This window comes from Cetorhinus maximus, chromosome 25 (genome assembly GCF_964194155.1).
Source record: "Cetorhinus maximus chromosome 25, sCetMax3.hap1.1, whole genome shotgun sequence".
Classification (NCBI taxonomy): domain Eukaryota; kingdom Metazoa; phylum Chordata; class Chondrichthyes; order Lamniformes; family Cetorhinidae; genus Cetorhinus; species Cetorhinus maximus.
This window is the reverse complement of record NC_135903.1, coordinates 37,556,592-37,573,223: the sequence shown is the minus strand read 5'-3', so window position 1 is coordinate 37,573,223 and position 16,632 is coordinate 37,556,592. Positions and strand designations below refer to the sequence as shown.

The 16,632-nt window shown below is 40.7% G+C and overlaps 1 protein-coding gene across 3 annotated transcripts in view; it reads right to left on the bottom strand.

Annotated features, from left to right (window-relative positions):
• Window positions 1–16,632, bottom strand: part of gosr2 (golgi SNAP receptor complex member 2) — a 76,492-nt gene that overhangs the window by 43,733 nt on the left and 16,127 nt on the right. For 2 of the 3 annotated variants that reach the window (XM_078529822.1, XM_078529824.1), the window contains exons 2-3: window positions 4,944–5,008; window positions 1,846–1,954 (exon numbers count right to left, since the gene is read on the bottom strand). In XM_078529822.1, the coding sequence (XP_078385948.1) occupies window positions 1,846–1,954; window positions 4,944–5,008 (174 nt within the window). Of the gene's footprint in view, window positions 1–1,845; window positions 1,955–2,117; window positions 2,264–4,943; window positions 5,009–16,632 lie in introns of those variants that run through there. The other variant, XM_078529823.1, reaches the window with a different exon arrangement.

The following is a 16,632-nucleotide window of genomic DNA, read 5'->3' as shown; positions in this document are numbered from 1 at the left end:
AACTAAATATGGTAGGCCCTGTCCTAAGGAGAGTGCTGATCCCAAAGATTTTAGAACCCATTGAGGGCAGATGAACAAACATGAAGTGGTTATGATAAAGTATTTGCTTTTGTACAACACCTTTCACAACCTAAGGATATCCCAAGACACTTCAAAACCAATCATTTCTGAAGTGCATTCACTGCTGTTTCATAGGCAAATACAGGAGCCAATTTGTCTATAGCAGTCCACAAACTGAAAGCAGTAACCTTTTCCCAAGAGAAAAAAACTTGTTGCTACCTTCAATTTTTTTTTAAATTATGTAGCTTAATAGATCTATTGTTGTGCATGCCTCTAAGGCTAGTGCTCTATGCAAGTTTGCTTATCCAGATGCACAATGGCTCACTCTCTTAGAAATCTCTTTATCATTAGGAGAGAATGGGAGGGATAAAGAAACGGAAAAGAGAAAGAAGAAAAAAGAAAGAAAAGTAACAACGTGCATTTATATCATGCCCTTTATGTGCTCAGAACATTCAAAAATATTTAGCCCATTCCAGGGTTACCCTAGTTTTGTGTCAAGGTGCACCAGAAAGGACTTTGCATTGATGCAAACATTGCAACATAACTGCAACCCAAAAACAAACTTACTACAGCCCAATCATACTTCTAAAAGATAACCTTCAGGGACCAAGACATCATTCAAGTCATTCGTTTCTTCATATCACCAACTCTTCTTTGGATTTACAAGCTGAACTTTTCTCTTTGGTTTCTTATTTCAGCCATGGCAATCTGTCATGCGTTATGCTGCCCAAATTGCTAATGACAGTTTTTATTTTCAGTAAGGGGAAATGTCATTGCAAGTGCACACTGCCCACTCCTCACTTCATTCAAAGGATGTATGACTGGGGCCCAGGGAGAAGAAGCAAAACATATGGTTTGTGAAATAACTAGTCCCTTGGTTATAGTTATTTGGTGGCATAAATCTGGTGCACCTTAAGTGTCCTCCAGGTCCAGATTTCCTATTTCAGAAAGAGCTGTACAGCCCCAATACAACAGTCATTGGGGGTTGATGGGGTGGGAGTGAGGTGGAGGGGGTGGGGGGGGGCAGGCATGGGGAGGGGCAGAAAAATGAAGTGTTGAATTCACAATTACACCAGCCCCAGATGTGCTGCACAATCTGACAAAGCAACATCGTACTGTGCCCTTCTGAATCATGCAACCTGGGAGATGATTTAACTTTGCAGTATACTGAAGCCCAGAGATGTGATGGTTTAATTTGTTCTGGTTTTGATCAGTTTAAAAAACTTATGCTTGTGGACTGGGGAGTAGATTTGGGTTGAGTTCAGAACCAGAATGATCGCTAATACAAGCACAAGTGAAGTACTGGAATCCTAGATTTTAATCAGAACTCATGGCACGAAAACTAGGATGCAATTTCCCAAGGCCGTTAGCAGATAAAGACAAAGTTCTCTTGACCATAGCTAAGTGCTTAAAAATTAACAAAAGGGGAATAATTTAATGGAAAGAACAACATCGCTATGGGATTTACAATCCTTTAACTCAGGGGGGCAATCAGAAACACTAGGTTAAAATAGTTTACAGAGACATCTGTTCTGGGTCCCAATGTGTTTCATATTAAGTTTCATATATTAAAAGTATATATTTTAAGTATACTACAACTATCCTGTTACACTGGATTTGGGCACTACCTTGGAATTTCCTGAGCAATGAAAAACTGCACAAACTCTCACTGCTTCACCTAGTTTGTTTAAACCTAGGTTTTTTGTGCAACATTCAACATTTATCTCAATAAATAAGCCTGCAAAGGAGTATAATGATGAACATTAAAATGGCAATCACACTTACAGTTTGGCATTCTGCCGTCTGTTTGGAGGCTCTTTGCTGGTCAGTATTTCAAGTCGCTCCAGATTGCTGAAAATCTGATCTATTCTGGCTTGGATTTCATTTTCCACCACTAAAGTTGTAACAGAGTTGTCAGATCATTAAAACAATCGAAGTAATAGGTGAACTGTGCAAGTTCCTTAAGTCATACTGTAGACACCTAATGCACCAACTCATCTGTATATCAACATTGTGCATTTATAGTATCAGCCATGGGTCAGTTGTAATGCTCTCACTAGAATCAGAAGATTGTGGGTTCCAGTCCCACTCCAGGAACTCGAACACAAAAATCAAGGCACATGCTCAGCGTAGCACAGAGTGCTGATGTCTTTTGGATAAGACGTTAACTGAGACATCCCTGCTCTCTGAGGTTGATGTTAAAGGTGCCAGGCACTATTTTGAAGAGCAGTACAGTTATCTCCTGTGTCCTGGCCAATAATTCTCTCTTAACCAGCATCACAAAAACAGATTATCTGATCATTATCACATTGTTTAGGAGCTTGTTGCACACAAATTGGCTGCTGCATCTCCTAGATTACAACAGTAGGAAGAAAAGTACTGAAAAAAAATTAATGAAAGCATTTTACAGCCAATTGGGACATCCTGAGGTAGTGAAAGGTTCCATGTTAATGCAAATCTCTTTCTTTTCTGTGAATACCCACAAGATCTGCTATGGAATAGCAAGACACTCTGGACTGGCCCTTTAAAATATGAAAAACCATGGTGAGAGAGGCATTCTATGAACTTTAAATCCTCAATTATGCAAACTCCAATTAAGAGAATATCAGGATGCTTCCCTAATGGCTCAGTTGGTAACTTGCAGCTAAGGCGTGCAGCTCACGAGGCTCAATTCCAGTCTGCTGAGTTAAACTGATTTAACCTGGGGTGGCAGTAAGGGATACTACAAACTGGCCCTGGTGTCCTAGGTGAACAAGAAGGGGAAAAACAATCAGCCAGGGTTCCTACTCACTGCTTTGTAATTCCTGCTAAAAAATGTACATTGGGCTAGGACAAGATCTGGCTCCATGTCCAGCGCAGCATCGTCTGGGAGTAATTACATAGGGAAAATACAAAAGGGTGACCATTGCTGGGTTAACTGGACATGAGCAGGAATTAGTGACTTCAGGAGGCAGCAGAGTCGGATAAAATAAACCAAGCAGAAATAGAACATTTGTAGCCACAAGCCATGGAGGTGGCCATTCTGAACAAAATCAAAAAATTCTGCTTTTCTTCAAAATACACAATCCTTTAAAAGGGCTTTGCTCTAAAGGCAAGCAATGGGTTCCCATTTACCAGGTTTCCTGGGAGTGAATGGACATACTGCAACATAGGGCTGCCAACAGCAATGCCATGTGGCAAATGTTCTGCAAATTTAAAGTGTCTTTCTCTAACATGTTATCTAGTAATTCTGCCACCATGTAAATATGTGAATTATTTGAAATTTATTTATTTACTGAATAATTTTACCCGCAGCTGTCCTAATGTTTTAGCACTACATGCTGCAAGGTATTGACTAAATATATACTGGAATATTGGCTAGTGGCAACGCAATGGAAGCACAAACTTCTATCTGGGCAGTTTGTGAATCAGGATTTCCCGCAGCAAACTTTCTTTATCCAGATTATGGTAAAATACCACTTTTGGAACTGGTGGTCATAACTTACTACTGTGTTTATCCAAGTGATGTGCTGGGCATTGAAGTCAGCCTTTCACCTCTGGAGGCTAGTTTTAGGACCAACCCAGATTTCAGCCCTGGAGGCCTTACCTGAAATGAGTGTAGATATTCTGAACAGCTTCCAGTGTCCTCAAGTCTATTATGTGTAATAGTCCATATTCACTGGAAATACCAGCCTTCCTCAGTAAGGATAAATGGAAATATCATATTGGTACATTAGGTGCCACCTTTCTGAGCTTGGGTTACAGTGGCACATTAGGCAAGGAGCACTGGTCATAATTTATATTGAATCTACCCAGCATCAGGCCCAGAAGGACTTGCACATTTAGAAAAGTGTGGAAGTGATATCCTCACCTTGATGTGGACAAAAATTTCACCCTTCAAATAAAAAACACATTAGGACCCCCTTCAAATCCATTTAGTGAATCAGGAACTGAGGTAAAGAAGTTCCAGTGACATCATGGGACCCTGCACAAAGCCCTACAGAGCACAGGCACCTTGGACCAACATCAGAGCAGTCCCACTTCCCAGACAAGTCATAACAAACCATTTGTTTTGTGAAAAAAAAGTTAAAGGCAGAGACTGTGATCTGTCTGGCTTTCCCATCACCAGTATGAACAAAACAAGACATATGATTCGAGCCAAGCCAAAGCCCAGCTCTTGAACTATAGGCACACTGAACAATGGGAAGTAGCCAATAGCAAGAAAATAACCTAATAACATTTCCCCTTGCCATACAACCAATAGAAAACATATTGCAAAAAATCATGTGCTGGCTTTGTTTGAAAGCAAAGCTAGTTTTGTTTGTTACTTATCTAGGCCAGCTTGATAAGGCAAGTAGTTCTACTATATAGAGATGAATACTTAAGAGTTGTAATAAGGAAACAAGCACACAGCTAAGCTGTTTATGAAGGAGACAACAGGATTGTCAATACACCATATTTCTATCAATTGTAAAGTTTAAGAGAATAATTCCCTTCCCTTGCCCACCACCCCACCCACTGCACCTGGGCTGGCAGGAGGTTAATGTACGGGCTGATTAACAACTGGTGTAATCCCAGCAAGATCCATATGAACTGATCTACTGTTCATCACGACAGAAGTAATACAAGTAATAGGTGAGCTCAAAGTTACAATGGATAAACTATGGCTTTGTGGTACGCTGGAGAAATTTGAAACCTTTATGTAGAACGACTTTGAGAAAAAACAGTAAAGTCCCTCTACAAGGCATGGGTTATACCACTAAGATGATGATGTAATAAGCCACCCACCAGGACTGAAAACAATGTCATTATTTCTTTTGGCAAAGCTTTGTGCCCACGTCACCTCCTCCACTGCCTTGGCACCAGGCTAGCTCTGTTTACATATCTTAATTATGAATACTTACAGTGAATAGATTGTGCGTCCGCCTTCTCCAGCTGCCCCATGTGAGTCTGCACCTCATGGATCTGCCTGTGAGGAGAGGCAGAAGGAAATGGGTGGATTAGCATCTATCTACAAACATGGGCAGGGCCCATCAGAGGAAAGAGGATTTTTTTCTGTACAAGGGCTCCCTATCAACGCTTGGAAAACATGACAAAAGCACGAGGAGTGGCTCCATTTTCACAGCAAACTGATGGCAGAGATAGAGGAAGACTGGAAATATGTGATGAATTGCTGGATCTTCCTGTATGGAACATACCTATAATCAGTAGCTGCAAATCCTAGGTCACTGTGAAAACAGGCTGGTTAACAGGGTTAGGGAAAGTGCTATTTCACGAGTAGATACTGCTGGCAGTCACAGGGTAAAAAAAGACAGTCAGTAACCTTTAAGGGAAAAGACCAAGTCAGTAACTGAACCCACCTACTCAAATGAGTGTTACAAAGTAATTACAGCACAGAAACTGGCCATGCAGTCCAGCAGTTCCATAATCGGTGTTTATGCTCCCCACCAGCCTCCTCCCACCTGTCTTCATCTAACCCATATCAAGATATCCGTCTATTTTTTCTTCCTTGTTTCTTATCCAGATTCCCCTGAATGCTTCTATGATATTCACCTCAATTACTCCTTGTGGTAGTGAGTTCCACGTTTTAACCACTCTCAAGCAGAATTATAGTTACAAAAATCATGTTTATTTCCAGTGAAGCATATACACCAACTCTACAATCATACATATGATTGTCACACAAGGGCACTGTAGATAAATGTACCATTCTTGACCCATAGAGTGGTTAGAATGCGGGGCTTGCTACCACAAGGAGTAACTAAGATACGTAGTATTTAAAGGAAAGCTGGACACACAAGGGAGAAAGGAATAGAAAATTAGACAGGATTAGATGACGTGGGCTGACAGGAGGCTTGTGTGGAGCATTAATACCGGCATGGACCAGTTGGGCTGAAGAATGTACAGCCTAGAAACAGGCCTATGTAATTTGATGAAAATGCTTTATGTTATGAGGCACTGGACCAAAAAAACCTAAAAGGTTCTAGTTAGATCAAATTCTGATGGGTTCCAATTAACGTGACCTCAGTCAGAGTATTACAGTCGGCTTCAATGTCACCAATTAAGGTCATCCGTGATGGATCCAAAGCAGAATACTGACACCTATCATTGACGACCAACAGTTAATGATAGCAAGCAGGCAAAGGGAACCAAATGTTAAAATTAATATTTTAATATGCTGACAACAGAGTGCAGAGTGCTGTTTAATTTAATCTCTTTGGGCTGGGTTCAATAATTTGCTCCTGACCAAATGCTGCAGTTTCACCACCATGTACTGTCCCAAAAAAGTTTTTTTTTGAAAACATAAATATTTAAAATGAGATCAGAACTGAGTGAAATGCACGTTGATTAAAATTCTCTCAAAGTATTTGATATTTGAAAGTGTTCCACAAGCACAGTTTAAGGGAGTCATTTAGTTTACAGAAATCACCGGCGTTAACATAAAGAAAAATATAACTCAAAAGAAACTGAACAAAGCAGAAAGTTAAACAGAACTTTGGCCCTCGATAAAGACTCAGTAGAAACTGTAACTTTTCTCTTTAAAAGCATTCTGTAAGACAACCTCCATTTTCCCCATTATTTTCAGTGGTACCTTACCTCCTTTTGGAGTGTGCTGAGCTTGCATTCATGTGATAGTAACTATATTCCCACTGGGCAGGCACAACTTATACCACGTTCAAACAGTTGATGAAATGGCATATTATTAATTTAGATATAAAGAGATTCAGCTCACCAAGCCTGATCTAAACACAGATCTTTCTCTGACAGAGAAATTAAATATTTAGATTTTTTTCAAACAATTGTGGAAGTGAAAACAGGGGCATGCTAGAGGGAAATATGGAACAATTGTTGGATTGCTGCAGAAAAGTAATTTACAGCACAGACATGACAGGCAGAATGGCCTCCTTCTGTGATGCAGAATTTTCTATGTCTCTATGTATTCTTTCACAGGTGTCGAATATTCAGATAGCAAAGAATAGAAGCACTGATGCAGTCTTCACAATGAAAAGCTAGCTCAAACAGAGCATATTGCTATAGGGTACGATAATCAGGGACCAAAATTCTTTAAAAGAAAAAGGTGTCTTCAGAAGAAGAGATTTTAATGTTTTTTTTTAAATTGACATTGCCAGGCCATTCAGGGCTTCTTGACTGGCTAAAATGATTACGGCCTTGTGGTTAATCCATATGGTGCAGTAGACGTGGTGAACTAGTATTGCCACTGCACTAGTAATCTGGGCTAATGCTCTGGGGACAAAGGTTCAAATCCTATCATGGCAGTTGGTGGAGTTTTAAACTGAGTTAATTAATAAATCTGCAATTGACTACTAATCTCAGTTAAGCTATCATCGAATGTCATAAAAACCCATTTGGTTCACTAGTGTCCTTTAGGGAAGGAAATCTGCTGTCCTTAACTGATCTGCTCTACATGTGGCTCCAGACCCACAGCAATGTGGTTAACTCTGAACTTTAACTGCCATTTGCAAAGGCCCAGCAAGCCACTTAGTTGTACTAAAATGCTACATAAAATTTGAACCAGATGGACTGCAGTGATTCAAAATGGTGGCTCACCACCACCTTTCTCAAGGGCAGATAGGGATGGGCAACAAATGCTACCCTTTCCTGTGCCACCCACATTCCATGCAAGAATAAGTGACAAGAAAGTTCAATTTTTTGTTGAACCTTGGTATGTTACACAGGTTTTTGTAATACATTATTCCATGGCAGTTGCTGTACGTACCTCCCTGATTCACCGAGAATTTCTGTTAAAGAGATTACCAAGCTTTTGATTATATTCAAGCAAGCTACTCCACATGGCATGTATAATTTTATATCATCCACAGGTTATTTACAAGCTCATAGGATGGAGGTTGGATTAATTTTTAGAATCATACAGCACAGAAGGAGGCTATTTGTCCCCTTGTGTCTGTGCCAGCTCTTTCAAAGAGCTATCCAATTAGTTTTATACTCCAATACATTAATCCGATGTTTTAGTCTTTTGCCATTTGAGTGAAAAAACCACTGTAATAAACAGTTTGCTCTGGATCAAGCGGAAAGGAAAAATCAAATGCTTAAAACAACAGGAGCTGAACTATGTGATATTCATGTGCTTCACAGCTTGTGAAAGGAGAATTTTTAAAAAATGCAACTCAGTGACAGAATAACAATGTTAGTCAGGGTTTCAGTAAAGAGTAATAAAAATGTTCAAACTGTGTTTACTTGAACTGTGAAAGACATTTAGCAGTACAATTATAAGTTCTGTTCTTCTAAACTTGGATCATTTCTCCAAAGTGCTCTTGGAGCTGTATAACACTAGGGTGAATTACTGGGCGTTACAGGCTTGTCACTGGTGGTGGCAGTGCTGGGAGCAATTTGAGGTGAAACAAGAATATCACATATCCTGTACTATAAAGACTATTTTCCCCCATAGCTTACTGCTACCAACACCTAAAATATATCAACATTGCAACATCAATACATTTGAAATACAACTGCAATTAAATACAAAGTACAAATTACTGTTTATCACCTAAGTCAGAAGAACAAAGGTTCAAGTCCCACTCCAGAAGTAGACAATCTGGATTGACTCTCCAGTGCAGTACTAAGGGAGTTCAGCACTATCAGAGGTGTTGTCTTTCGAATGAGACTTTAAACTGAGGCACCTCTCTGCCCTTTCAAATGGATGGAGATGAAGAAGATCCCAAGACACTATTTCAAAGAAGAGCCGGAGGCCGGGGGGGGGGGGGGGTTCTCCCAAGTTTTCTTGTCAATGTTTATTCTTCAAATCAACATCAGTAAAACAAATGCTCTAGTCATTGTCATTGCTGTGCTCAAATTGGTTGCCATGTTTCCTACATTATTAAACTTGAAAAAGTACCACACTGGCTCTAAAACTGCTTTGGGATGTCCTGGGGTTGTGAAAAGTGTTGTATAAATTAAAAGAGAGACTTGTGTTTATATAATAGGAACATTGGGACCAAAAAAAAACTGCAGCCCATCTGGCCAGTCCTCAATCACCCACACCCCAAAATATCGATCCAATTATCATTCAAACTTTTTCACACTACCTACCTTCATCATCTCCCTGCACAGTCCATTCCACATGTTTATTAACCTCCACATAGTTAAATCTCAGCTGTCTGCATCTTCTCTTGCTTAAATTTAAGACGTACCTTCCTTAAACTAGAGATCATGTCTCCTTGTTCTAGAGATTGTAAATCTCAAAAACATAAGACTTAATTGATCTATTCCCTCAAAAACCTTGAATGTCTGAATAACATTTCTCTGAAGCCTTCTCTGCTCTAGAGTAAACAATCACAAGACCTACCCCTGTACAAAAGGTGCCTCAAGTTAAGTATCAGTTTGATTCTCCTATGCTGTACTGCCTCCTTGATATCCTGTGACCAAAACCACACACATTATTTTAGATGTGGCCATACTTTTGTTTTATACTGACATATAATAGCTCCGGGGATTGCTCCGGCAATGTGTGGCATTGACAAAGATTCAGTCAGCTTTCCTTATTATTTAAGGATTGGTTAGTTAGGTGCTTAAAGGAAAAGGTGAAAGGGTTTTAATAACTTGACCAGCATGTGGAATGAGCACTACTGATCGTTGGGTTAAACGACATGTTTCCATGGTATAATTTTTATGTATAACATCCCACATTGGACTACTGCTAATGTATGAGCCTAAGTTATGTGAAGACTTGGACTTGGGCATGGACCAACAACGTTTTAATCCAGAGGCAAGATGGCTCCAACTGAGTCATGCTAATAACTTTTCTCTTTTAAATGAGATAATGCCTCCGCTAATATATTGAGATCAGGTCTCCTTGTTCAAAAGATTGCCAATCTCAAGCATACTGAGTTTGAATAGTATTCATGTGCTCTTGCTGCCAACAGCAATTTCTACTCTTTTGTTTATAACTGTGAATTATAGCACCATTAAGTACTACCTTGAAGGAATTCAATCACTAGGTTTGGAGGTTATCAGAACTTAAACAACAGCTGGCAGTTTAATGAACATACAAACCATAACAGATCGCAACACATGGAGGGTGCATTTACACTGCAACACTGCTGTCAGTGATTTGCAAAGTGTAAATCCAGATGTGATTGGGAAGTGGTGTGAAATTCCCTCCAGCAGGTAGTCTTATTGTTTTAGGTTGACACCAAATGAAGTGTAAACCCAGTGGAGTGGCAACACAGATATAAAAGGTGCCCGAGTGAATGGGGTTGGAGGTGGCTCTGGGTCACTTGGATCTGTTACACACATTTTTAATCCACATTAATTTCATTTAAATGCTCAGACACCATCACCTGCGCTATCCAAAAATGTACTTATCAGGTCCAGCCTGAATGTTTGTCCAGGTCTTGCTGCACATTATCAAGGTTGGCTCCAGTATCGGAGTAGCCGCGAACGGTGCTGAACATTGTACAATCATCAGTGAACATCCGACTTCTGACCTTATGATGGAGGGAAGGTCACTGATGAAAAAGCTGAAGATGGTTGGTTGGGCTGAGGAATGCAAGTTGTTGCTGCTCCGGTGCTGTGGAATTTTCTTAACAGCATGAACAGTGCAGGTTTCACAGCGCCACAAATTTACATAATCTTTCTTATTGAAGCACATCTGTAATCTAAAGATGGTCTAAAATTCACACTGCATTGGACCAGCTTATGCAGGAGCATAAATTTAATAGCAGACCTGGGCCTTCTTTAAAAATTTTAACAGCTGTTATTTCAGTAAGTAAACCTGCCTGAAAACTCCCCAGTATAGTGACCTTTAAACTCCTTAAACCACTAGAAGGTGAAACATCAGGTTCATATCTTTCACAAGAGAGAATAGATTTATATCATCTCCATTGAGTTGTAGGGCAGATCACTTAGGGTCACATGCCCTCCCTTCCACCGCACCTGTACTGAATTTGCATAGCAGTAATTACATTCAGAGTAAGTGGTCACAGTGTTCCAGTGACAGAAGTCAGCTGCTGCAACTCTCCTGGTTGCTTCTCCTCAGTTAGATCTGTGTTAAATTTCTAACATCTGTCCTAAGGGCAGATGTGATTTCTAGCATTCCTTCTATCCTTAACAGTCATCGCAATAGATTGTTTCATTTGCTGGCTCAATTTACAATTTGGAAGGAATGAAAAAAATTAAAAAGCTAAATTAAATCTCTGTAAACAAAGATGCTGCAGCCCCAGGCTGACAATAAAAAATGCCTGCATTGAATAACTAAACTACAAGGGGACATGAAGCCTCAGGACAAGCTTGGAGTTTGATCTGATCTACATCACAGCGGACCATGTATAGGGCAACAGATGTGACAATGAGTTTAGCTTAATGCAATTCAATCAAATAGCTTTCCTGGCATAAATAATGAGAACAAAACTTGTGGGTCTTGAATGCCAAAAGTGTAAGATTGAATTGCTTGCTTTGCTGCCAAGTTTATTTTCCCCCTATAGGTTTTTTTTAAAATATTTGTTACTTTTATAGAGCTGAAAATGGGAGAGGCAGGATAGTAGCACTGGGAAAGTGATCTTTTATGATTTGCAATATGCTGACACTACAGCTTGCGCCCATTATGGGATATGGAGAAACTGGGGAAATGATGTGACAGCAGCAGCATTTCACATGACCATGGCAGGTCTTTTAACTCTCTAGCAATGAAGCATACCTTAGAGTGAGCACTGAGACCCTCTAATTCTGGCCTCTAGCACATCCCCATTTTAATTGCTCCATTATTGGTGTCTTCCCTTCAATTTCCAAGGCCCTAAGCTCTAGAATTCTCTGGAAAACTTACCGCCTCTTTCCTCCTTTAAGGTGCTCCTTAAAACCTACTCCTTTGGCAAAGCTTCTGGCCATCTGCCCTATTACGTCCTTATGTGGCTCAGTATCAAATTTTGCTTTATAGCATAGTTGGGAAGTGACTTGGACGTTTCATTATGTTAAAAGCGCTGTATAAATACAAGTAGCTGCTGTTGTTACCAATTCACCTCAATTATCACATTTCTACAATTGCTAAATTCCAGTTTCTAAAAGCATGTGCAATTTTGTCGAGAGAAGTGTATGCAAAGTGACATTGTTTGTAAGGAGGTAAGGCGGAGATTAAAGCTGTGGCTCAGACTTCCAAACAGGTCAGGGAGTACAAAAGTCTTTATTGTCCAGCTTTATACATCGGACATTGATTTCAATTATACCCTAGTTCCTTCTGCTCTGGAAGCACTGATTTTGTTGGCAATCAGTTCCCCAAACAACTAGTACAAGCCTAGATAATGAGTGTTTTTCCACCTGCAATATGCATTACAGCTTGCAACTAAATCAATCCACCTTCCTTGCTACTCCGTGCAGGCAATCCCTCTGCTCTGGTCTTACCCATAGCTGTCACTGGAAATGCAGGTCAAATAGAAATCCAGGTCCAGTGACCCCCAGGAGGGGCAAATCAGCTTTCTACTTTATCTTGATTGTTTTGTTGAACAACATGCTCAGATTTGGGTTGTTCAGTTTATATGGAATCTTGACACTAAACAATGAAGAGCAGATTCCAGGATGGTGGCTATAGCAGCGTTAAATAGTTGTAATAAATAAATTGTGTTTAAAATAATGAGAGATTTTGACAGGGTAAGTGGGAAGAAGCTGCTACCGCTGACAGGCACATTGGTAACCAGAAGAGACAGATTTAAGATAATTGGCAAAATGAGAGAAAAAAAAACACAGCGAGTTTTTACGATTTGGAATGCACTGTCTAAAAGGGTGGTGGAAACAGATTCAGTAGTGACATTTGAAAAAGAATAGTACATACTTAAAGGAGAAAAAAATTGCAGGGCGATGGAGGAAGGGAAATGGGAGTGGAAATAATTGAATAGATCTTTCAGACAGCTGGCACTGGCACATGGGCTAAATGGCCTCCTTCAGTGTTTTTGATTCTATAATTAAACTAGCTTTGAGGGATCTACACTTGTTTTATTAATTTAAAATGCAGTGCGCTGCTCCTTAAAAACTTGAGAAATTTTGAACTTGCAAAGCAAGGTTTGTCTTGCATGCCAGGAGTGGCAAGATCAGAGAATCAAAATGCTGATAAAGTGCTCAGACTGCTACAAGCCTCACATTGAGTATTTAAGTCGCTTCTAAAATTCAAACTAATCAGAGGATCTTTCCTCGGAATGTCCCACCTTTAATACAGTCTTTGGTTGGCTCTGACACAGTTAATACATTTGGCAGCCTTGCATTTTCTCCACATCTCGTGTGTTCAACACCACCACCCCACAACCAATAGGTCAGATCAAAGCACTGCTGTCCTGCCATATCCAGTCGTGAATGGTAGTGGACAATTAATCAAATAACAGGAGTAGGATGCTCCACAGGTATCCCCATCCTCAATGATGGGGGAGCCCAGCTCATCAGTGCAAAAGACAATGCAACCATCTTAAACCAGAAGTGCCTAGTGGATGATCCATCTCTGCCTCCTCCTGAAGTTCCCAGCATCACAGATGCCAATCTTCAGCCAATTCAATTTACTGCATGTGATATTAAGAAAGGGCTGAAGGCACCAGATACTGTCAAGGCCGTGGGTTCTGACAACATCCTGGCAATAGTACTGAAGACTTGAGCTCCAGAATATGCTGTGTCCCAGCCAAGCTGCTCCAGCACAGCTACAACAGTGGCATCTACACAAAGTTGCCCGTGTGTGTCCTGTCCACAAAAAGCAAGACAAATCCAATCTGGCCAATTACTGCCCCATCAGCCACCTCTCGATCAACAATGCAGTGATGGAAGATGTTGACTACAGTGCTATCAAGCGACACTTACTCAGCAATACCCTGCTCACTGACACTCGGTTTGGGTTCTGCCAGGGCCACATTTCTCCTGATGTCATTACAGCTTTGGTCCAAATATGGACAAAAATGAGCTGAACTCCAGAGGCAAGGTTAGATTGACCACCCTTGACATCAAAGCAGTGTTTGACCAAGTGTGGCATCAAGGGGCCCTGAAAAATTGAAGCTAGTGGGAATCAGGGGAAAACTCTCCAGTGGTTGGAGTCATACCTAGCACAAAGGATGGTGGAGGTGGCTTTTGGAGGCCAATCATCTCAGTCCAAGGACATTGCTGCGAAGTTCCTCAGGGTAGGCCCAACCATCTTCAGCTGCTTCATCAATGACATTGCCTTCATCATAAGATCAGAAGTGAGGATGTTCACTGATGATTGCACAACGTTCAGCACCATTTGAGACTCCTCGGATATTGAAGTAGTTCATGTCCATATGCAGCAAGATCGGAACAATACTCAAGTTTGGGCTGATAAGTGGCAAGTAACTTTCATGCCACACACGTACCAGGAAATTGCCATCTCCAACAAGAGAGAATCTGACCATTTCCCCTCAGAAACAACGATTCCTTGATTTCCTCGAAACATGTTCCAGCAGTATGGCGTCTGACATATCCCCAAGGCAGCATAATCTTCAGCGGAGGTCATGGCAGTGTGAGGAGGAGGAGACAGTACAGAAATAGATAGTTGTAGAGAAGCTTAGAGAGTGATGTGCCATATTTCGTTTCTTAATACAACAAATTTACAAACTTACAAATCTGGCGGTGGCTCACCGCTCAGCACAAAGATCAAGTAAAAGTGGAATTAAGGAACAAGCTTCACAATGCCCCACCAAACCAGAAAGATGCAGATTTAGCATGAGTCATGGGAAGAGTGGAGTTGAATACAAGAGGCAGTGAAAAAAATGTATGCCAGGCACGTGTGGAAGTACAGAAAAGGTCCAAACAAATGAACAGATTGCTCAACCCTATCTTGCTAAGATTATCCACAGCCCAGAGAGAAGCAGCACTCAAGTGTCATTTCTTTTCTGCAACCATTGACAGTAGTATTGTGTGCCAATGGAGAACACTGTAATATTAGAGAAATTCCCTAAACTTTAAAGGGAAGCTACTCTAACTATAATCAAAGCCTAAACATTCAACTTAAATCTCTGAATCACAATCAATTAGAGAAATGGTATTGCGGGAGACAGAATGGAAGGTTACTATATCTTTAAGAACAAGTACACCAGTGAGGTACTGAGCCCTACAGACTAGTGGACTTGATTGCTGGTTTGTGCAGAGTCAGCAGATTGTTTGCTGCAACTAGTTTCAGTCCCACTGGGGAAGGGAAGAGAAAAATATAAATCAGGCAGTGTCTCACAATTGCGATCGCTATCCAGGGACTGTTGCTGCAGAGTGCAAGTGTGCATAGAATGATGGGTGAAAACAGGACTGGGCTCAGCTGTGACCTCACCCAGGGTCAAACGGCCTGTCAACACTCACTACCTCAGCTCACATACAAAGACTGCCTTTGGAGGAATGACTGTGCTGGTGGAACCAGCCCAGCAAGAGTTACTACCTTCAGCAGACAAGGGGAGATCTTTTTGAAAAAAGGAGAGCAATATGCCAGATTCACGGCACATGTACTGCCTGAGTTTAGTCAGTGGAGGCAGGATGAGAAATTATAATTTTCAGTAGAAAAAAATTAAGAAAGCCAGCCATGCAGGCTAGTGTCCATCTTCTCAATAGAAACGGGAAAAACTGCACAAAAATTAACCTTGAAAAAGAGTTATCAACGTCATCCAATTTCAAGGGGAGAATGGGGTTGATCTTTTAACAGTCCTGTTTTAATATGCCTAGATTGTTTCCAAGCTAGTGGGAGGCTCGCAACTATAAACTGCATATGGAAGTCCCTAAAACTTTCAACTAATTCTCACAGGTCAGTTGAGATGAGACTGCCCAGGGAGGTACCACAAGAACAATCCTGTGCATCTCTTCAGCTGCAATGCTCACTAGATCTAACTGCACTTTTCGTGTGTTGAATGAGATAGCCCAATTCTCCTTTTGTCCCAAATCTGGGAAATGCTACAATTGGGTGAGATTTGTCTTCCATTTCAAGAACTTCAATCAATTCATTCCTCATAGGAATTATGGGAGACCACAATTTCTTTTTTTTTCCTTTTTGAAGAAAAGGAAATGTTACAAAGGACACCCTGACTCTGGAAAAACAGGGACTTAAAGAACAAAGCCATGCATTTCAAAGGTGACATTCTGGCTGAATTCACAAATAAAAGGTCAGCAAGATATACCAGTTCACATGGAAGTCATCTAATCATGGGAAACATTATTGCCCTCAAGTGTAACAGAAGCAAGCAACCAATATGGTCCTGAGTGACAAATTTAAATTACAAAGCATCTTTAACATGGAAAATGCTCCAAATGCTTCCTCTAGAGAGGAAAATATAATAGGTAAGAGAATGAGCTCTTTGAACAATAGAAGAGATTAGGAACAGTAAACAAAACCTTGAACAAGACAATGGGTTTTGAGAAGTTTGTTAATGCTGGAGAGGAAGCAGAGCTGAATTTTGCTAATTATTTCAGGGCTCTGACAGTGGCTGGACATGTGTGTTAGCAACACGCATGGCTGGTGGGACTTCTCCCATGATTTTACCAGCGGCAGCTCATCAGTAAGCTGGCGCGAGGTTTGCCGTACTGTGCAGGACAGCCACCCACCCCCTAGAGTTAAAAGCAAAATACTGCGGATGCTGGAAACCTGAAATAAAAACAGAA